This window comes from Alosa alosa, chromosome 9 (assembly GCF_017589495.1).
Source record: "Alosa alosa isolate M-15738 ecotype Scorff River chromosome 9, AALO_Geno_1.1, whole genome shotgun sequence".
NCBI lineage: Eukaryota > Metazoa > Chordata > Actinopteri > Clupeiformes > Clupeidae > Alosa > Alosa alosa.
Window position 1 is genome coordinate 24,195,780 of NC_063197.1, and position 22,349 is coordinate 24,218,128.

The window sequence follows — 22,349 nt, forward strand, 5'->3', positions numbered from 1 at the left end:
CAAACACACAAGCACGCACACACACACACACATACCCACACACATAAACATAAACGTGTACACGCACACATGCACACAATTCAAGAATTTCTCAGAAATATGAACAGGCAAGATGTGGGTGGGGTTGTATGAAATTAATTTTACATGTGAAATCTATGAACTAATCATGTTTTGGTACTTGTTGTCTAGCAGATACCAGTGAGAATTGAGTGTGGATAATGCATAAGACAGTTAGAATCATATAGGCCTTTCAGCGTGATTTATTTTTGTGGAAAAAATGTACTGGACTGGGCGGCGGTCATATTTTGTGTGAACGTTAATTCACATTAGCATATTAGCTAGAGCGATACTTTTCTTTGCCGTTATCGCTAACTTATAGTTATCGGTCTTGGTATGAACGGCTCTTAAGAGAAATAGTCCCCAGGTTGTTGTTGTGTGTTTGTCCACACTTTTCCGAGGTTGTTAACCTCTCTGCTCTCCTCTCTGTGTGTGTGTGTGTGTGTCTGATATCGTGTCCCAGAGAGGAGCTGGCCTGTAGGCTGCCTGAGCTGGAGCAGCCCGGCTCGGACCAGGAGAACCTGGACTCTGAGGCGTCGCTGAGCTCCGAGAGCCTGCTGGACGACCGCGTGGCCACCCCTACCCTCACTACCGGCCCCCCACCCACCACCACCACCAGCAGCAGCAACACCACCGAGACGGAAGGTCAGTATTAAAGGTACAGTCTTGCTGCCTCTCCCATTCCAACTGTGAACCCCGACCTCTCTAACCCCTTTCTGGCTTTTCTCACGTGCGCTTCGGTGATCCAACGTATGGTCCTCCCCCCCTCCCTGTCGTTTTTTGTGGTGCAGGTCTGGAGAAGCTGGTGGTGGTGCATTTAAAGCGGGTGCCGGTGCCCTCCGCTCTGTAGCAGGTTGTTATCGTCTCCAAGAGTCTTTTGTGCCAACGCAAGCTGCATGAGTTTTATGTTATGCATGTTTCTTTCACACAAAGACATTCCTGGTCTCCTCAAACCAAGAAGAAATTGTTCAATCTCGTGTAAATGATTTCTGATCCTGACAGTAGATGGTCTTATGATCCAACTATTAGTATTGAGTTATCTAAGTAGTATCCAATAATTTTGAGAAAAATCTTTTTCTAACAATACAGCATTTGGGTAATCCATAAATTCCTTTATTAGCACTACCATAACATAACAAAATATTATTGCTTTTTATTACATTTAAACGTTAACCTTTAATGATTTCTAATTTATAGGATGATGGCCATTAATAAAATGTCAGGAATTTCTGTGGTTCTGTACTAATGGTATATCACGTGTTAGCATGATTATGTTTTTCCTTTCAGTTCACAGTGAATGTACTGTCACATTTTCTGTTACTCATTTGTCATGTCTACGTCAGTAAAAAAAAAATGTTTCATCTTTCTCCGACTCTTTCTTTCTTTCTTTGCTTATGAGCTGATGTTCCTGCCCTGTACTCATCCGCTCCACTGTCTTCCAGGCAGGACGCCAGTAGCGGTGCGCAGGTCTCGTCCCATGTGTCCCCCCAAACCCGCAGACCTGCCTCAGCGCCCCGCCGCCCCAGCCGAAAGCACCTCGTGGCTGACTGCCGTGCGGCAGCAGATCCAGCGCCGCCACCCCATCATCCCCGGCACGGTGCGGCTGCCCCCCGGCGTCGCCCCCTCCGCCGCCGCGTCCACCACGCCGGCCTCGGGCCGCGCATTCCTCACCGTGGTGCAGCGGCGCGAGCACCCAGGCCGCCGCAAGGACAGCATCCAGTCGCTCTACATCGCCCCCGGCAGCGACCTCAGCTCCACGCCGCCCTCCCTGACGTCCACGTCCCTTCCCTCCCCAACCTCCACCAAGGTCAAGAGGCGATTCTCTGACCCGGACATCCCCTTCATAGATGACTATTCTCCTGCGGGAGAGGCGGACTGAGAAGTGGACAGCTGTCTGGATTGCCCCCACCTTGTCCTCGCCAGGTGTGAAGCTCCCTTTCGAAACCTCTAAGACTGGCTCAACCCGCTGCCATCTCAAACCCGGCCATGGGGCTCCTGATACCCAGGCTACCACCAGCTACACTCACTCAATGAGACACAAAGGAATGCTACACCATCTTGTGTGTTTTTTTTCCTTGTTTGTTGTTATTTCTCACAAAGCACTTTTTAATGCTGTTAATATATTGTTTTTTAAGACCATTAATGCTGTGCTTCAGGCACGTAAACGGTTCCTGAGGCCTGATTTGTTCCTAGTCGTAGAGGTAGTACCATAATGTTAATTGTCATGATATTGCACCTTTTCATTCCCTGGTATGATCTTTTCATTGTAGAACCAAACCAGCTGTGGACATTTAATCAGTTGTGCCTTCATCAACAACTTTGTACAAATTGATACATTCTCTCCTCTTCAGCATTGATTAATAATGGATGGATCTTGTATGGTTTTCATTTTATTGGGGTATAAATCTAGACATGTCCAACACAGGACCAAACATTCGCTATGCTGGTGGGTTGGGGAATAGGGTACAGGGGTTGGGTTCAGATTGCATTTACTGCCCTGTTCTTGCCCCCCATATCTCTGTCTACATTGAGATGTTCAGCACACTGCTTTCTGCTAACAAAGGGAAAATGGGAGCAGCACAAGCCACTTTCTCTGAGATGATAAACAAAACCGCTTACCCCACCAAGGGCCCCCCCTATTTTTAATCAACTTTCCTCTAACTCCTTCATCGTGTCGCTCGTGTTAACATTTCTACATCTCCGTGGCTTCAGTGGACTGATGGACACTCTTTTGTGAAACCGGATTCTTTTATTTAACATGGACGTATTGAAGGATAAGCCCTTCCGGTTGAAAGCCATGGTGTTTTAAAATACTAATGTCATTAAAACTGCTGATGGACTGAGGTTGTGCTGTACTGAATGAATGCTGGTCTAGTCTTGATTGGATGTGTGTTAATCGTGGATTATACAGAAAGTGTCGGTGTGGATCATTCTTGTTGTCATTAGTGATGCCTTTTGCGTTTTAAGACTATGGAGGAATGATTAACTCTTTTATTTTCTTACAATACAATTTGTACTGGCTGCAGGTTTTGAATGTCCAGTGTTAATGTATATATTTATTGTAGCCGTACATCTCCCAGTTGCTCCGTAAAGGCCTGAAGCTTATGCACCCTTTGGACCATAATGTCTATACATAATACATTTTGAGAACATTTCCACCACCTACTGTCGTCTGTGTGTATCACATGTTGAAGGCCTCAGTGCTGTGGTGGACAAACACCATGAGCAGGATCACAACTATGGTATGCCATAAAAGCGAAAATCTAACCAGTCAACATCTCCGTAAAGATATGTTTTCTAGCCATCTTTTCAGTCTACATTATGATCTGAATCTTTTTCGATCATCTGTTTCCCCCTCCTAAAGCTGGTCTAGGGAACTGTAAGTTGTTGAAGATTTCCTACTAGCCACCACCACGGTGCAAAGATTTAGACACTCACATATTGCCCACAATTCATCGCATGTGAGATGTAAGTTTTATTTGGACAAGTAAATTGTAATTAGTATAAGGTCCACAGTGATGCAGGTGCCTTACCTTAAATTTCACCCATATGCAACTGGCTTGGAAACTGGTGCATGCATTCTTTCTTTTGTGATCTGATCTTTTGTCATTATTATGTTGTACTTAAATAGTTCTGAGATGAATATACTTCCAGGCACATATGAGGTAGCCCACACCTACAGCATTCTTCTAGCACCTGCATCCAAATGGGTGGGAAATGTCTTCTAGGAAGGCAGAGTGGGATATGGATTATTGTTATGAGCATGAGGTCATGACCCTTTGTTTCCATCCAGGTTATCTAGAGCTTGCAGGATTTCATTACTTGTTCCTGCCGTCAGAATGATCTGCTGTGTTCTATTTTGGACGGAGAGGCAGGCCAGATTTCCTATAGGGCCATCCATCCACCTGATCCACTTGGGAGTAGTGACAGACTTGGTACAAATGTTTTCCTCATGGCTTTTTTTACTAGATGGCCACAATGAGACCTAAGATGATTACTCAGTGAACATAAAGTGTTTTGGCTACATGCTTGAATTCCCCCTGGGGATCAATAAAGTATCTATCTATCTATCTATCTATCTATCTATGTAAAATTCCTAGTATCACATTTGCAATCTAAATGTGAAATACAGGAGAAAGCATCCACCACAACAAACTTGACTGTCTAGTTCAGTGTTTTTCCTTTTCTGTGTCATGGCACATTTTTGACAGTGAAAAATTCCATGGCACACCAACATCCCAAATATTACAAAAATGAAATGTAGCTTACTATAGCCTAACTTTCTTATAATATTCAAGACTCCAACAAACGCAAGTCCCTTAAAATCGCCTGTATGCAAGACCCTTTCAGTAAAATAAATGCATGGAGAATTATGTGTAGGGTATATTTTGTGAGCATAACAAAAGAACAATGGGTTAAAGATGTTTAAAATTGTCCTATTATATGTCCATGACAGAAATGAAAAGGTAGCCCTGTAGTTTGTCAGATATTAAAAAAGATGGTTTTCAAGTATCAAAACTAATTTCATTACATTGACAGCATACTACCAACACCACAGCCACAACAATTCTTTGACGGAAGTTTATCATTTTGAGCCAATGAAGTGAAATCAGAGTTTTCCACGGTGCACCTGATCTCTCACAGCACAGTGGTTGAAAAACAAGGGTCTAGTTTGCTAAACATCAAGGAAATCTAAGACTAAAGAGAAAAACAGGGTCAAAGGTGAAGATCCGACAAACAGTACTGACAACTGTAATCTAAAAATTACATATAGTATCAGTTGTGCTGTATGACTGAGGAGACATTGTAGACTTGTGCTTGATGCTACTAGTGGGATCTACTGTACATACACTTGCAGCCTGTTTGCACCATGTGGAGCAAAACTCAAAAGTACAAAAGCAGCAATTATTATCTCTTTTCAACAAGTTACAAGTTCTTAAAGTTATTGTGGCTAAGCATGGGGACTGTGGTGCATGCATTGTGTTGTGTTTTGCTAAATGTCTTAAGTTATTGTGTAACTTCTTCACCTGAAATGCCAGGGTCATAGAGAGTTGTTTATGAGTAGAATATCTCTACAAGTCTCAGCATCCACCACAGAAATCTGGAACATGCAACCAAATGGGATACGGATGTACTTGAGGAAGGAATGGTAGGATGGACTATGATGAGTTTGAGGTCATGACTCATTTTGTTTTCATCCAAGGTATCTGCAGGTTGCATAACTCTTTGATTGATATGTATTCCTATCTGCTAATTGTACTATTTCCCGAACAGCAGGCCAGGGTCCAGGGTTGGTCTTATTTGGGAGATGCCCAAACTTAGCCTGTGTTGCCACATAGCCTGAGATTACATACATTTATACCAAATCATGTACAAACTGTATGGCATTAGAGGATTGCACGATTTGTACACATTTTACGATTGGTCAACATTTTTTACCCTGTACACCTGTAGAGAGGCATAAACCGGCTGATTAAACACTAAAAGCTTAAGTTGAAATCAAGCTAAATGAAACTAAGAATCAGATCATTCCATGGAAAGTCAGATCATTACATTACATTTGGCTGACACATTTTTAGCCAAAGCGACTAACAACATGGTAAACAGTTTAAGTTTTAAAGCAATTCTCAACAATTTTAGGACAATTTAAAAAACGGTAGAGTACAGTAAGAATAAGTGCATCAGTGAGTTCTGTTTTTAACAGTTACGTGTCGGTTCAAGACGGCTGGTGAGTGGTGGTGGCCTGAGCGTACCGGTGGTAGAGCTAGACGTCGTTCGTCTGAGGAGCGCAGCGGTCTGGAGGTAACGTAAGTCTGTATGAGGGCATTCAAGTAGGTGGGAGCAGGCCCAGCGGCCCAAAGGGTCAGAGGGCCCTGAAGCCCAAGCCTTTGCATGGAATCATTGCCTCCATATCAACAAATCAAGATGTAGGCTATGAATCTGATTGAATTTAGTATTGGCTATCCCCAAAATGCAACAGAATACAGAAATCACATAAAACAAATTAAAGATTTTCTGGGGGAGGACCCCCAAACCCCCCCTCCCACATATACGACAATAAGTGGGGGGCCCTTAATACATCTGGGCCCAGGGGCCCGAAACTTCATAATCCGCCCATGGCCATAGGTAGCCAGTGTAGCTGGATGAGCAGCGGGGTAACGTGCCCTTTTGGGTTGGTTGCATATACCCTCACTGAAAAAAAACATACAAGAATTTAAGCATTTGCATAAACTAAATCAGATAAGTCCCATCTTCATTTCTGATTTCCCCCACACTCAAAAATAAAGTTGAGAAAATACAATGAAACATGCCCTGACTAGACAGGGAAAGTCACACGAAAAGTGCTGAAGACGTGAGTTCAACACAACATCACACAACACAACATCAACATTTATCATAGATTTTGGTCATTTGATCATATAATTGACATCTTTTGTAATATTTGACTCTATTATTGGATTAGGTACTATGAACCCACTTGGAGTAGAGTGGGCATGCTAGTTTAAATAAGAAATGGGTGAAAATTGCTTTGGAATTCGTAAATCAGGCATTGAAATGGGCATTGACATCATACAGTCTTCCTACAAATAGTCATTGGGCCTGTGGGGCTTTTAGGACTGCTTACATCTTTCCCCCAGCTTTTGATGATGTGAATGAAGAACATTTTGAAAGATTTCATGAAGATATTAAAACTAGGCCTGTGTGTGACTGCATTCCTTGCAACCCCTGGCACTACCCCTGCCTCTCGTGAGAAAGAACGTCCATCCTGAGCAAAGTTCAGTCATGCTGCAAAGTCCCCAGGAAATGTGGACTTTCCTTTTTTTCATTCAGTGTTCTACTGTTTTACTGTTTACAGTGTTTCATTCTTGAGCTTTGGATCACATGCAGCTTCTCCCTTTACTGTGAATGTAAACAGATTACTTTGAAGTGACAACAATCCTAAAACAAACAAACTTATATGGAAATGCATAAATGTATGTTTTTTTATTATTATTATTACTTATTTGACCTTTATTTAACCAGGGAAAAGAACACATTGAGAATATCTTTTTTTATAAAGTGGGCCCTAGCCAAGAAGGCAGCACACAGAAAGACAAAAAAAAGACAGCAGACATAACAAACAAAAACAACTGAAACAAAAATATGTTTTGTGATTATCTGAAGAGTGTGTTGAATGATAAATGAAAATGCAAAAAAAAAAAAAAAAAAAAAAAAGTTTTATTATTATTGTTTGTTATTGTCTCATAGGAGATGCTGTCTTTGTTTTATTGCCATTGTTTCCTTCTGGATGGTGTGCTTATTGTTTCCTATTCGAGATTTATCTGTGTTGTTCAGACTTTAACAGGAATCTTGTATTGAATCCAGTATTCTTGGCTGTCGGTGGGCGTAGGAATGACCACCCTGACCCCTTTTCTCCACACTTCCTCAACAGGGACCACTCAGCAGAGACATGGCGCTTCAGCAACAACATCATATTCTGCTCCAGTGTCTTCCACTGGTGCTGCTGGGTAACTACACATTTAAACCTATATTATAAAACCATAAATGACAGTACGATCATTCATTTAGCATCTCATAAAGTACAATTCTTTTAAGTTGTGTTTTTACGCTTTTATGCTGACTTTTGTTTTGTTGCAGGTACCTCTCTGCATGCACACACTGTAAGAGTCCAGCCTCGTCAGCTGTTTGTGGAGCTTGGTTCTGCCTTCAATCTCAGCTGTTCCACAGATTGCCCTGGAGGACATGCCTCCTGGGTAACTCAGGATGACAGTGATTTTACTACAACTGAAGACAGACAAGAAGTTGTCCTCTCTGTTTTATCTACACATGAATATCATGCTGGAGATTATGTTTGTATATCACAATGCAAACAGCAACACAAGAAGGCTTCTGCCAGACTAAACATCTTTTGTGAGTTTAATATGCTGCAATTTCATTGATTTTTGTAAGGCTGGAAAAGGCTGATTTTGCATGATTTGTGATTTATTATACTGTTTTTAGGCATATATTGGTAATATATTTTTTTATGTTTTTATACTTTTTTCTTCAAGCCTTTCCTGACCCTGTGTTGTCCATGGCTCCTCTGAATCCTGTATCTGGACAGTCTGTGCAGGTTAATTGCACAGTTAGTGTTTACTGCAGTGATAACTACGAAGTGGACATCAAGCTGTTTGGAGAGGATGAATTGAGTGGGCCAATGTATAAGTTTTGCGATGAATCCAATATTTGCAACCACATGCTGTCTGCTACAGATCGAAGAGGAGGAGAGAGAGTTCACTACACCTGTTCAGCAGAGTTCACAGTTTCCATGTGTACTATTAGAAAAACTGCAAATATGACAATACAGTTTCAAGGTAATTGTAATACACAAAACAATAGAATGGTGTCTTTTTTGTCAGTATTTTAATTTCAGAGTATATAATTGGTTCTTATACAATAATAATTATGTTTTTGAAAATTTTGAATTAACTGATGGTCATTTTGAGTTGTCAGATACTGTGCTTGAAACTTTATCATTTTTGTTATGTTTTTGTTAGCTGAAATGTGTATCTGAATATGTGTACGTATATGTATTATATTCTTAGACATTAGAGTTGTGGACTCTACGCAGTATACCACCCCAACTATGGCCTCTTTGACCAGCAGTGCTGCAATATCAGTGGAGTCAATAACTGAAACATCCCCCGGGAAGAGTAAGTCTGTACATTTCTCTAGTAGTCTATATACTTTGTCTTTATACTTTGATATGGTACTGTAGGCTACCTTAAATCCACCTTGTGTTTATTCCAGATGCTATTGGTACAGAGCCGAACCATCCTGATACAACTCCAGATTCAGTCTCTTCAGGACAGACCACTTCATCTGAATCAATGACCAGGTCACCCCGAGGGGAAGGTACTACTCTTTTTTTTTCATTATTATTTTTTATTTATTTTTATTTTATTTCACCAGGTGAGTTTTCAAGGGAGCCCTGGGCTCGCAAAAGTAAAAAAGTACCCTAAGAACAACAGTATACAAAAAAAGGATACAACAATAACAAGACAGGACAAACAATACAATATGAGATATTCTGACTTTTCATTTAAAAAAAATATCTTCTCAACAACCATGTGTGATCATGCCATCTGCCATTATTACAAATACCAACAACCTTTTTCAGGGATTACATACTGATAAAGTACTCCTTAAACTCAAGGTTCGCCTGATTTGCTTATCAGGCCTGAAATTCAAAATGTGGAATAAGAAAAATTCCATGTTCAAATCTCAGTATGACTTAGGGTTCATAGTTTGCATATTAGCAAAACTGCAAATACGACAACACAGTTTCAAGGTAATTACAGTATAAAACACAAAACAACAAAATATCATCATTCTTGTCAGTATTCTAATTTCAGAGTATATAATTGGTTCTAATTACCGGTATATGTTTTTGAAAATGTTGAATTAACTGATGATCCTTTTGAGTTGTCAGATACTGTGCTTGAAACTAACGCATTTTTGTTATCTGTTTGTTTCTAGCTGAAATGTGTATACTGAATATGTGTACGCGTATATATGTATTATATTCATAGACATTAGAGCTGTGGACTCTACGCAGTATAACACCCCAACTATGGCCACTTTGACCAGCAGTGCTGCAATATCAGTGGAGTCAATAACTGAAACATCCCCAGGGGAGAGTAAGTCTGTACATTTCTCTATATTTCGGCACATTAGAATCACTATTCTTTATACTTTGATAGTAGGCTACCTTAAATCCACCTCGTGTTTATTCCAGGTGCTATTGGTACAGAGCCGAACCATCCTGATACAACTCCAGATTCAGTCTCTTCAGGACAGACCACTTCATCTGATTCAATGACTAGGTCACCCCGAGGGGAAGGTATACTCTCTCCAAGTCCTTTGTTCAAATATCTTTTCAACAACTACCATGTGTGATCATGCTATCTGCTATTATTACATAACACAACTGATATTGCAACTTCCCATTAAAGGTGTGCTTTCCTGATGGGCCATGTCAGGAAGCTCAAAGTGTGATTACAGGCAGATCATCATCCCTTTTAGATTAACCTTACAGGCACACCTCTGGATATTTTGGATGTTTTGACTGGAACATATAGGCCCTGTTTCAAAAAGGTTGTGTCCTGTCCTGGAATTGTTTACTCAACAAGTGAAAATGTTAATTAGCGGGAAGAGTACTGGACACAGTTTGGGGTTGAGAACAAAGCAGCAATAACCTCTCTTCGCCAAAAACAGTCCAGTTTACAGGCATGGACAGGAGCATGAAGGCTATAAGACAAGTTCAATAGCCTCGTTACAAGACATTTATAGCTGGGGGAATTACCAGAACAAGGCAAGAGTTTACTGGAAGTTTCGCTGATTTTAAACCTAGTGAGGTATTCCCAGCAGCAGAGGAAATGGGGTGTTGGAAAGATCAAGTAGCAAAATGTCACCTTGTGCCCAGGCTTAAACCTTGGCAAACATTCCCACATTGTCCTGCATGTTGGGGTTTTGTTGGCACTCACTCACCCCATGACCAGCAGTGGCTAGAAGTGATCTTCCTGTACCTTCTCATCATTTGTCTTGCCCCCATGCAGAATTCCACCGTCACTGGGTCTGTTTAGTAGGGGGGGCTTTTTGAAGTGCTATCTGTGTTGCATGTGTAGCCAGCGGTGTTACTGTTCCAGTAGAATCTGTTTCAGTACTCAACGCCTAATTCAATATATGGCATAATAAATGAAAAGAATGCCATTTTACAGGTTCAACTTCACTGAATCATGACTACAGAGAGGACCCCAATGCTATGAAAGCAGGTGTGTAACATTTTCCATTACAAACTTTTAAATATTTTCTCAGGACTTTAATGAAGAGGGTAAATTAGTTGGTTGAATAGTCCTCCGCTGAAACTGATACTGAAATTTCCCATCCATTAAAAGTTAGTGTTAGTGTGTGTGTGTGTGTGTGTGTGTGTGTGTGTGTGTGTGTGTGTGTTAATATCTGAGTGTAATAAAGAATTTAAATATGTCTTTTTGTTTCAGTGGAGCCTGTCTCCAGACTCACCACTTCAATAATAGGTACCACTGGTGCACTTTTGTTTTCTGCTATGGGAATAGTGATTTACGCATACAAGTATGGAAGGAAACTACCTTGTCTTGGAAGTTCTCAAAGAAAAGAAAACGCTGATGAATTAAAGGAAGTGTCATGAAATTCAATAGGTTATATGTAGCATTTGATAACACAAAAGAAACAGAAACATTCAATGTGGTCTTATTCATGCAATAATTATTCATTCTCTATTTGCTAAAATGAATAAAATATGTTGTATATTTGACATTCTCTTTGACATTGACTCTTTTTTTTTTAATAATGATTATTTGTCAACATACACAAAATATTGGTAGACAAAGGTTTTTGCATCTATTTTATGCCAGTGATTAAATATGTTGGTGCCCATCTTTCAATTTACAGTATAAGTCTACCTACTAACAATTTTGACTGCAAAATAAATGTCATTAGTTCATCTAAATGCTGGGTTTATGGAAAAAAAAGGACAGGCCTCATTATTAGACACATAGGCCTTGGATTTTGTTAATAGGCCTGTTTGGAAAACACTAATTGGATGAAAATCTTCAAGGTGAAGAACTGAAAATTAAGCCTATGAGCCTCTGTCACACAAGATGCAATGGCCTAAAACTGTTGACACTTTGTACAGTGTTTTCGGGCATATGCTGCATGTTCCCAGCGGAAATTTCAAAGGAAGGTCCTTGAGAACATCGCATGGGAACAAAACCTGAGAAACTTGGGGAAGATTTTGCTAACAGAGTCTCCCAGTTATTCTTCTTTCACGAGCACCTACCTCAAGCTGCTTTCAAAAAAATACAGTAGTGCCCCCTATGTTCTAAATGCACATTTGCCGAGAAAACTCATGCATATTTAAAATGCAAACTCATGGAGTAGGCCTACACTTATCACGTTCAAGATGTTACTCGTTTGGCCCTGCATAATACCAGAATCATGTGTCCCCTAATGCAATATATGTTTATGTCTTTATGGCTATATTTGGTATTGTTAAATAGGCCTATGCTAGGCACGTTGATATATAGTTAACTTGTATTGCAATGTAATATTTAACATTTAAATTTAACAAGTCAAAATGATTGTTAGGCCTAAACATGAAACAAGTCCTTGTGTGCAGTGTCTAGTAGCCTATTGCATCACCACATTGTGTAAATGGTAGGTAAGAAATTGAAGTCAAAGAAGAATGTCCATATATAACCAAGATAAGCCAATTGAAGGGGGGGGGGGGAATCCATTCCAACATAAAAATCCAGCGGGAATAATAGACTACACAATGCACTGGACTCTAAAAGCAGAAAAAAGACCAACCCCCTCAGAATCTTCTTGCGTAAAATCCTTGCGACACTCGGCAGGTTCAAACATGGCGGCGTCTAGGCTTGAAATAAATTTTATTAGGTTATTGTCGCGGTGCGAATCAATCGCTTCAGAAAAGCGAGGGGAAACGGAATGGAGACTTGAGAAGGTAATCCTAAATCCGTGTGCAGTCGATCTACTTGTGCTTATTTTGGTTGTCAGACAATGACGTTTTTATATTCAGTAGCTAACCTCATCTGCTATCTATGCTAACTCAGCTAACTAGGAACGTAGCAAGCAAGCTTGAGCCACGTCGTCAGCACCTGAATCTGACAGCCGGGTGCAGCTGGTGTCCCTGATGCTTGTTTTGTGTGTAACATTACAGCGACAGCAAGTCTTCTGTATACTTCAAGTAGCAAATTAGATTTTAGGAATGTGGTGTTATTGACATAGGCAACGCAACCAAGGTGTCTATCCTTATATTTACGGAAATGCCTTTAGCATTTCTCCCATCTGTAAGGGTACTGCTATCAACCCTCCTGAAACAATGTCATGATAATATCTAGATGTAACCTTAACGTTTGAGTGTTTCTTTTCATCATATGTTGTGGTTACATTTCCTTGAAATCCCATTTGATTGGGATCCACTCGACAATACCTAACATGAATAAACTTAATGCTAACGTTCAAGTTGTTCTCTCCCCATGGAAAGACAACAAGCTAACCAATGTTAACTAGGAATGGTTGTAATGTTCACAATTTGACAAAGCATCCAGAAGTCATGAATAGACCCGTGGTTTTCTTTTTTATTTAGCTAGTAGGAATTAGATGGATAACACGTAGCTTGCCAGGTGATTGGTTTGGAAATGTTGAGCAGTAGCCTAGATCACGCCTTCAGGACCCGTGCTGTTTTGTCTTCACATTAAACTCTTTAAAGCTTTTTCATTTTAATCAGGTAAGCGTTTTACAATGTCACAATGCTGTTAAGAGGCTTGTATAGGCTAGGTCTGTAAATTGGGACAAACATTGCTGCAGTCATGTTTACAGAATGATGCAATCTGGATGCGTTCTCTTTCAGTACGTTGGTGCGCTAGAAGAAATGTTGGTGGCCTTGAGGAAAAGTCCAAGGTGCATTTTTTGTCTTCTTGCTTTTTACTTAAATCATCTATCAACAATCATCCTTACAAACTGGGTAGAATTGCATTGACTACAAAAATCTGAACCAATTCTTACACCTTTCAGCAAACCAACTCCAGAGGTTTTAACAGATTACACTCGAAAAGTGGATTTCCTAAAGGGGCTGTTGGAAGCTGAAAAACTGGTTAGTTATACAAGCCTTTACATTATGTAGAACAATAAAGTGTAAGGAATGGTCAGAAAAAATGCATATAAATATTGAGAAGCATCTTAATTGTTCTGAATCATTTTGAACATGTGTACAGTGCACATCACTCAAATTAACAGTTATATTATTGGAAGCATGGTATATCCGTCCAAGTTAACTAAAACACTAAACATAAGTGTTTCTCTCCTTGACATAGTGGATGTTCTGCTTTTTTGTGTAGTCCTCCACTGCCGAAAAGGCTTTGGCTAACCAGTTCCTGGCCCCAGGAAGGACCCCTACTATTTCCAATGAGAGAATGCCTGCTAGCAAGACGGTTCATATGCAGACCAAGGCCCGATGCGCAGGAGAAATGCGCAGTGAGCTCATGGGGAAGGTGAGCTGCACCTGAAATGAAGGCACTATTGCAGTACACCCTGCGGGGGTACTCATATGTGCACGAAACCGAAAGTATGTTAGATAATATAATGGTGAAGTAACCATGACATTCCTCTTTAGTTACTCTCTTAAAATGTTTATCTCCTGTCCTGTACTACCACACTCTTAACTCTACATGTGATCTGGTCAGAATTTGGTCCAACAACCATAGTCCTTGTCAAAAATGGTGCAAAGTCAATAGCTAGAAAGTAGAGATTTAGCCTGATGGAATTACCTTGTGATTTTTAGTTTAAATTAAGTTTGTTTAAGTTTGCTGATGTCTTTGCTTTCCTGATATGAACTTCACATTCTTCCTTCTTTATTTACCCATAGGGGTCCTCGGTCACAGGTAAACATCTTTCATTTTCTCATTTCCGTTGAAACCCAGTGTTTCAGTTATTGGGCAAAATATTAATTGTAACAAACTACTTATTTGCTGCATAGATTCACCTGAGTCAGACCTGCGACACAGAAGGTAAATTCCTCATAATTTTCTGAGCTGAATTATTTTAGCTGCCATATTTTTGTGCATGTAGGGCCTACTAATCATACAGATATACTTTATCAACACTTAAGTTGTCTCACAGATCTCACAAATATATGCCTTTATAAGGTGGTTCAAAGTGTCCTATTTATAGTGGGATCATTTGTTGTAGTTCAGGCATGCTTAAAAATCGACTCATTTTAGGTAGTTGCCATGTAATATATTCAAATAGTATCCTAGTCTTTGGGGCACTGCCTTTTAACTGAATGACCTTGGTAGTGGCTTGCCCTAGTCATTGAAATTGAGTAGCACCCTACATGTAGGAAGGTCGTCTGTGTTTTTTTTTTTTTTTTTTGCTGTGATGGCGGTGTCAGCAGATCTGCCAGATCTCTGAGGCAGCCCTCTTCTTCTCTTAGAGCAGTGCCTTTGGATGAGAGACAGTCTGCCACTGAGCTGGACGCCATCCTCCAGCACCACAACAACCTGCAGGAGAAACTGGCGGAGGACATGCTTAATCTGGCCCGCAACCTGAAGAACAACACATTGGCACAGCAGAACATCATCAAACAAGACAATCAGGTTAGCACTTCCAAATAAATACATTGTGCTGATTGTCTTTGTAGCTCACAAAAAGCTGTGTCTAGCTGTGTAAGGTATAGACCATAATAAAAGACAGTGGGATGGTATATTCAGATAAGAGTTGATTCACAAGGCAGTCTTTCATGATTTGTGGGGTGAGGTAACCACAATAACATAAGATTCCTGTGTCATATTAGATACTGCATATCATTTTAAGATCACTGCTAGGTGGCAGTGTTTATGAAGATTCTCTCTAAAGGTATGTCTAAAAGTATATTCTCAGTTGCTGTGTTTCACTGAAGTGTGATAAAACATATCTGTTAAGATAAGAATTGCGTAGATTATTAAGTCAACTGCTGTAGCAAAGTCATGCTAATGAAGTTTCTTGACCACGGTAAGAAACTTGTATCTTTAGGCAGAGAGGCTATTAAATTGAGTCACAAGGTGGCAGTAGTGCTGCAGGTCTGAGCTGATGTTTATTGGTTGCTAAGCAGATGTAGGATGTCACAGTTGAGGAGGAAAATTAACTATTCCTAATTTTACATGAGTTGTCATTGAACTTAAATAGACAAAAGTGCACTGCATTGAATGCTAAGTATATATACACTACCGTTACTTAGAAATGTCCTTGTTTTCATCATTAATGTTGTAGGTGACTGTTGTAGAAAGAAATGGCTGATCTTTAATTCAATATCTATATAAGTATACAGATGCCCATTATCAGCAACCATTCATCCAATGTTCCAAAGGCACATTCTGTTTACTAATCTGATATCATTTTAGAAGGCTAACCAAGAAAACATTGGAGAACCCTTTTGCAATTATGTTATGCTATTTCATTGCTCTGACGAGTCCTACCCACTGTGAAAAACATTTTGGAGAGTTTTGTGCACTAAGAGACACTTGTTATATTAGATTTGTAATCGTCCATTATGTTCTTTAGGCATTTTATGTACTAAGGTGCATTATGAAAGCTCAGTCGTAAGCATGGACTAAAGTTGTTAACAGATCACAGCAGTGACCATTGGCTCTCTGTGTCTTTCAGACCCTGAGCCACTCTATGCGGCAGGCGGACGTCAACTTCGAGAAGCTGAAGACCGAGTCAGACCGCCTGGAGCAGCATGCCAAGAAGTCGGTCAACTGGTTCCTGTGGCTCATGCTCATCCTCGTGTCTTTCACCTTCATCAGCATGATCCTCTTCATCCGAATCTTCCCCAAGCTCAGATGATGACCTGTCTCCGCCCCGACGGCACTTAGCTAGAGTTAGAGTTTGGATTTTCTTTTTTTTTCCGTTTACACACAAAGCATGTGTGGACATGCACTGCTAGAAAAAAAAAAAAAAAGAAGAGTCTGTCATCGTATTTATTTCAACAGAGGAGAGGTGAAGCAGACGAGGCTATTGTCTGGATCTGAGAGGACATGAACATGGTCAGTACGAGAGCCTTAATCGACACACAGGGGCTGCCCACTAGCAGTCTGCTGCTGTGATGCACAGCTCTGCGCACCAGTTGGACTAAACTGCACTGTCATCACAACACGTAATCTCTTTCCTCTCTATTACATGCATACATGCTGCAGATGCCAGTGCATAGCACACAGGACGACTCCGATCTGGTTACCATATCTGTCTCTCATGGTCTCATTTTCAGTTCTGTGTGAACCCTTGTCATCCATACATAACTTGTCCGGTTTGTGTCATTGATGCAGTCATGGGGTGTGGTATTCCAGTCATCTGTTTGTATTTGTTATCATGTGTTGTTTTGTTCACGGCCTTATCACGCATGGATGGTTAGTTGAGTGTTTCAGTATGTTGGAGTACATTTTACACGTGGGATTTTCCTGTCTTGGCATCCAAGGCTGCTCCTTCGGTTGCTATTGTGGGTTGTGCATTGCTGTCCCCCAATGATGTTTAACCATCAGTGCCCCCTGGTGGATGACTGGCATTCCTGCAACTCTGAAGTGTTAAAGGAAATGAATAGTATGTTAGACTGCAGATATCGCCCCCAAGTGTAACAGTGGCTTAATATGACTAAACTTGAAAATACCAGGGGGGGGAGGGGTCCTCATCTGTGTTTCCAAATGGATGTTCTGTCTTAAATGGTCTCAAACAAAACTGACTGTTTTGGGAGCAGTCTGGCCTGTCCAAGCTTGTTGCTAAAAATTTAGTTGGATGAGTTGCTGTAGTTTGGAGGCAGGTCATGTGTTTCTTCCAGCCAGGTATGTCAAAGACCAAAGGGGGGGGGTTGAAGTAATAGAACAGACTCAGACTAAAACAAACCTACCTGAAGCTTCCCTGTTTTTTTGACATGCCAAGAGTACTTTTAATCCTCGCCTATCTATAAACATTTGTCATTTTGGGAGTTTGTGGTGGATTGTCTGTCAAACTGAATTCCTCATTCAGAGATTCGCTATAAAGATCTGTGTAATGGAAAAACCAATCATGTCAATTAAGACCTTTTCCCTAGAAAATACATTTTTTCCCAAATCCCATACAGTTTCTGAGGAATTTTGTTGAAGGCGAAAAATGTCCACTCTCCATGTAGAATAAACTATATGAAGTGTTTTATTTTAATAAAATAACTTGAACTGAATCTGTCTTGAGAAAATCTGTGTGTGTGTGTGTGTTCGAGATGTCTCAATTGGTTTGATAGATGAGTTTCTTGACAGTATCGTCACACTTGAGTAAACTTCATTCCTTGTCTGGTGCAGTGGCTTTTCCACACCCTGTGTTTTTGTTTTTCTGTTGTGTTTTCTGTCCAGGGCAACAGCAAGGACTTGGAAGGCACTCTGGGTGTGGGGATTTAGAGAGATGAAGTATGAGTTCATAATGACTACTGTTGATGTTAATGGGCTAAAGTTTGAAAGGAAAAGGGGATTTCAGAGACTCCGTTGAACTATCATTACATTTCCTGTCTTATGCAAACTGAATAGTGGTCTTTTTCAGTTCTCAGTTCGAAATGTTTGGCTTGCTGCCAAACTAGGGGTTCAGAGGTTTAGTCTTGTGCTGCAAGGAACTGCAACTCAAGCACTGTGCAATGCCTCCAAATTCTTAATGTAGTCGTTATAAAAAACAATTAATGGAAGAATAACACAGGCAGGTGCACAGGTTATGCACACAGTAGTGTTATTATCCGTTGACCTCATGTAAACCCATCTGTCAAACTTGAGAGCTGTCATTTTTTTCCCTTCATCATCATGTTTATCTTGTACACATTTAGCCTATTGACAGTATTGCGTACTTAGTAAAAGGGTCAATGACGTGACGCTCATTTTTTTGTATATGGGTTACATACATTTAAAATGGTTAAAATTTGAAAATAATTTAACAAATTATTTTCAAATATCATTTTCATCAAACCCTAATCTTAAAGTTTTGGATTTATTTAATTTTGAAAGAGTATTAACTGAATTTGTGTAAAATTGTCAACACGGTGTAACCACAAAAACATGAACCAAATAATTACACTTGCTGAAAAAAATTTGAAATTCTATCCTATTCTAAAATAATCTGGCATGGTCTTGCACAAGAACTTTTCTATATTTAATACAAGTAATGAAACCCCGTTGTTCTGAATGTTTGAATTAATATGGGGAATCGTGTCTGTCACATCAACCACTTAAAATGTCAAGTGGTGTAACCACCATTAAAGGAGAAATTTTGTATGTATTATGTCAGAGAATCATGTGACAGGAAATTATGTCATAGAGAAGGACCCTTCAAGACCCCAACTGCTATGAGTCAAGGTTAGCAACTCTCTTAAAGTAACATAATAGTGTTTTTAGGCCATGGCCAGGCAAGCTTAGGTTACATGTCAAATGGTATGACCTTTTAAAAATGTTGATAAATCATAATAATCATAAAATATTCAATTTAATGTAACCGGTTACACCATTTGACTCTTTTCTGTTTGAGACCAGTTTGATCAGATTCAGGGCCAAGAGTATGTAATTTTAGGTGCCAATTATATTATTTTTATAATTTAAATAGTGACTAACTGTTTAGCATGAACAATAGCTTTAAAAGGGTTTAATTAGATTGCAATTTAAGCGATTTTTGAAATGTCAAAGCTTTTCATGTTAAATTTAAACTTCCATAATATTTTTTTTATATTTTATTATGATGTATGTAAACAGTTCAAATTATAAATAAATAATATAAATACATTTATTATATATAAAATGTACCTCTTGTCCCCCAATGGATGCCACTTACAAGCAAGAAAAACTTGTCTCGCCACAGAGTGCATGTGAACGCAGATCCTACTGTTGGTTGGTTGTTAAGAAATTATCATACCCACTCTTTCACTCACTCTTATTCTCTCTCACACACACTTTGGGCCCTAATTTAGCAATATAAAATGCATGGTCACTAGCAAATAGCGTAAATAAATTTAGGGGTTTGTCCAGTCCACATTCGGGGTGGTTTTGTTATCAAACGTCAGGTGCCTGGCACAAAAAGGTGGCTCTTATGTTTCTTAATCAGTCATTGGTGTGTTTTGGGCTTAACATCCTTTAAACCAATGAGGAGGACATCTGTCATTCCCTTTAACAGCAAGCAGGGCAACTTCAAACAGCGCATAAGTATTTTGATAGTCAGCGGTGTATTTGAAAGAATCTGCTTGTACGCAAGACCATATGGAACAGGTATTCCACTAAGCCATTCTTTACTAAAACAGGGTAGAGTATAGGCTACACACATCTGCACTTGTCTATTAATTGAACATATAGGCAAAGTGAAACTAACTTCACTGTGGTGTCATAGTCAACGACAAAACAGTTATACACAGTTAATTACTTTCAATATTGACTGACATTGGGTTACCAGCAAAAACATAGCCTGAAAAAAGCAAAACTTCCCCCTATAATGTTCGAATGACAGAATAAATAACCTAAGGACATTTATTCTGCAGAGGAATTGCTGCTTACATCTCGTGACAGTGTGTCTTCAGCTGTGTTTCATATGCGCCTTTCGCTATAGACCAGGCTTTTCTTGGTCAGTGGCGTAATGCTTTTTAGACGGTATAAGATAGCGATTTTTAGATCATGAGCCAGACCACACCTTATGTTGGTAATTGCCACACCCCTGGGCGCATTATTTAATAAAAGTGAAGTGTATGATATGAAATGAAAAATATGTGATATGAAAAAACTTTGTGTCAGAATAATAATACGCGTTGCGCCAGGTTTTGCATCGCGAAAATAGGGCCCTTTATCTCATTCTCTTTGAAAATAATGGATATAGACTGAAATTGTATGAGAACTGAATTGAAATAAAATAGAACACAAGTTTCTTCATTGATGTTATGAAATTATATTTTATATGGAATATGATGAATACATATCAAAATATCCAATTCAGTTTACCTTGATGCCTATTTTCTGTGTCAATTTCTTGTCCTATTGCTATAAACGTTTTATGGTCAATTGGTGTAACCGATTTATGTCAATTGGTGTAACCAGTATTTTGTCTAAAATACTAATAATGTACAAAAAAATTAATATGGATAATGATTTAATACTCTACTTTACTGTAATAATGGTTGTTTAAACCATTTTTACTCAAATGGTCAAAGAATAGACAGAAAACAAGATGTTTGCAGCATAAGGTCTTGCTCAGTACAATGAAAAACCCATATAATTTAAATTTAGAAATAAATATAATAAAACATATTCTCATAGGATATTACAAAATAAACTAATAATTTCATGAGAGCAATTGCATGAACTCTAGGAGGTGTGAAATATTAGATATTTGTCATTTTTGTGGTTACACCATTTGACAATTTAACAGGCTGTTAGTTCTATCTTTTGTTAAAAAATAGCATACACGTCACATTAAATAATATGAATACAACAGAAATACAAAGTATACACTTTAGCAAACCTCAGGCATGTTTTCTTTTAAAGGTTTAAACATATTTTTCATTTTCTCATCTTACCAACCCTTATCTGTCACTGACCCAAAAACAAAATTTGGTAACTTAGAGCAGACGATGTTGATTGTTACAATTGGTGATTATTTCACAATTAATCATTCGATATTCAATCATTTTTTAAAAAAAAACAATGCTCTGTGGTGATTTAGATTAAATGTTTAATGAATTGTGCCTGTTGGTTCCATTGGATTGTTTTGAGTTTCTTGGTTTTCCTTGTGAGACAAGGAAGACTCAAAACACTTCTCAAAACCTATTCTGTATAGCAGACAAATATGCAAGTGAAATGTAAGATGTTCCATCATCTGTGGAGAAATCCCTGTTATGTGTTCATCGTCATAAGGCCTCCGTTCCAGTTCTGCGTTCTACTACTCAGTTCTGCCACCCTCACAGTGGATTTCCCCCACCACATAACAGCACAAGTGTCAAAATCTAGAAACGGAAAACTGCAGTGTGAAATCTATTTATTGAATGCTTTTTGAAAGAGGGGAGGGATATTCAGGAGGACTCTGTTCTCTGTTTAAGGATCCAATGGCCTGCTCTTTCCATAGAGATCTTGTGAGCCCAACTAGGCCTATTCCTGGAAGCAATGCAGGGCTACAGGGATTCAAAACAGTACAGGCCAATTTGTTGGAGGCAGCCGTGGTCTACTGGTTAGCGCTTTGGACTTGTAACCGGAGGGTTGCCGGTTCGAACCCCGACCAGTAGGCACGGCTGAAGTGCCCTTGAGCAAGGCACCTAACCCCTCACTGCTCCCCGAGTGTCGCTGTAGCAGGCAGCTCACTGTGCCGGGATTAGTGTGTGCTTCACCTCACTGTTCACTGAGTGTGTTTCACTAATTGACGGATTGGGATAAATGCAGAGACCAAATTTCCCTCACGGGATCAAAAGAGTATATATACTAAAAACTCCAAAGGCTATGCATTCTTGCACTGGCTTGAAAAAGAGTTCCAACACCCTTGAAATTCCGCACTATTTCCACATTTTTAAAAGATGCTCAAACATATTTGGCCGATCTGTATTATAATTGTGAACATTAGTTATTATGTTTTTTTCTGCGATTTGAAATACATTAATTCAAAACTGAAACAGTTGCTTAAGTATTCAACCTCCAAGTTCCAGATGACAAATTCTCACAAATAGTTTAGAGGTGCCAATTATTTGA

The 22,349-nt window shown here is 39.5% G+C and overlaps 3 protein-coding genes across 13 annotated transcripts in view; all 3 read left to right on the forward strand.

Annotated features, from left to right (window-relative positions):
* The window catches only part of LOC125300111 (unconventional myosin-IXb), a 49,087-nt gene extending 46,653 nt beyond the window's left edge, over nucleotides 1–2,434 (forward strand). For 7 of the 10 annotated variants that reach the window (XM_048251685.1, XM_048251687.1, XM_048251686.1 and 4 more), the window contains 2 exons: nucleotides 521–702; nucleotides 1,500–2,434. In XM_048251685.1, coding sequence (XP_048107642.1) covers nucleotides 521–702; nucleotides 1,500–1,936 — 619 coding nt within the window. In that variant the 3' untranslated portion in view covers nucleotides 1,937–2,434. Of the gene's footprint in view, nucleotides 1–520; nucleotides 716–848; nucleotides 911–1,499 lie in introns of all 10 variants that reach the window. The other 3 variants (XR_007194513.1, XM_048251693.1, XM_048251694.1) reach the window with 3 other exon arrangements.
* A 5,074-nt stretch (nucleotides 2,435–7,508) lies between these two features.
* LOC125300978 (uncharacterized protein F26C11.3-like) lies at nucleotides 7,509–11,389 on the forward strand. Its single transcript, XM_048253200.1, has 9 exons — nucleotides 7,509–7,565; nucleotides 7,696–7,968; nucleotides 8,109–8,411; nucleotides 8,643–8,750; nucleotides 8,848–8,952; nucleotides 9,630–9,737; nucleotides 9,836–9,940; nucleotides 10,818–10,871; nucleotides 11,097–11,389. The coding sequence occupies exons 3-9, from the start codon at nucleotides 8,132–8,134 to the stop codon at nucleotides 11,261–11,263; spliced, it is 927 nt and encodes a 308-aa protein (XP_048109157.1). The 5' UTR covers nucleotides 7,509–7,565; nucleotides 7,696–7,968; nucleotides 8,109–8,131; the 3' UTR covers nucleotides 11,264–11,389.
* A 1,056-nt stretch (nucleotides 11,390–12,445) lies between these two features.
* Nucleotides 12,446–17,842, forward strand: use1 (unconventional SNARE in the ER 1 homolog (S. cerevisiae)). 2 transcript variants are annotated; one of them, XM_048253725.1, is made up of 8 exons: nucleotides 12,446–12,598; nucleotides 13,508–13,557; nucleotides 13,672–13,750; nucleotides 13,995–14,147; nucleotides 14,522–14,537; nucleotides 14,633–14,663; nucleotides 15,089–15,251; nucleotides 15,449–15,886. In XM_048253725.1, exons 1-8 carry the CDS (start codon nucleotides 12,497–12,499, stop codon nucleotides 15,506–15,508), a joined length of 654 nt encoding a protein of 217 aa, XP_048109682.1. In that variant the 5' UTR covers nucleotides 12,446–12,496; the 3' UTR covers nucleotides 15,509–15,886. The 2 variants fall into 2 exon arrangements, with proteins under 2 accessions (XP_048109682.1, XP_048109681.1); XM_048253724.1 differs by lacking the exon at nucleotides 15,449–15,886 and adding an exon at nucleotides 16,297–17,842 and having other exon boundaries at nucleotides 12,447–12,598.
* Nucleotides 17,843–22,349: the final 4,507 nt, after the last annotated feature.

Excerpts from the sequence above, each read along its gene's own strand:
- LOC125300978 (XM_048253200.1), top strand. The coding sequence starts at position 8,132 with ATGGCTCCTCTGAATCCTGTATCTGGACAGTCTGTGCAGGTTAATTGC. Across the intron at positions 8,953-9,629 it reads CAGGTCACCCCGAGGGGAAG|ACATTAGAGCTGTGGACTCT; the intron begins GTACTACTCTTT and ends TTATATTCATAG. Across the intron at positions 9,738-9,835 it reads TGAAACATCCCCAGGGGAGA|GTGCTATTGGTACAGAGCCG; the intron begins GTAAGTCTGTAC and ends TGTTTATTCCAG.
- use1 (XM_048253724.1), top strand. The coding sequence starts at position 12,497 with ATGGCGGCGTCTAGGCTTGAAATAAATTTTATTAGGTTATTGTCGCGG. Across the intron at positions 14,664-15,088 it reads TCAGACCTGCGACACAGAAG|AGCAGTGCCTTTGGATGAGA; the intron begins GTAAATTCCTCA and ends TTCTTCTCTTAG. Across the intron at positions 15,252-16,296 it reads TCATCAAACAAGACAATCAG|ACCCTGAGCCACTCTATGCG; the intron begins GTTAGCACTTCC and ends TGTGTCTTTCAG.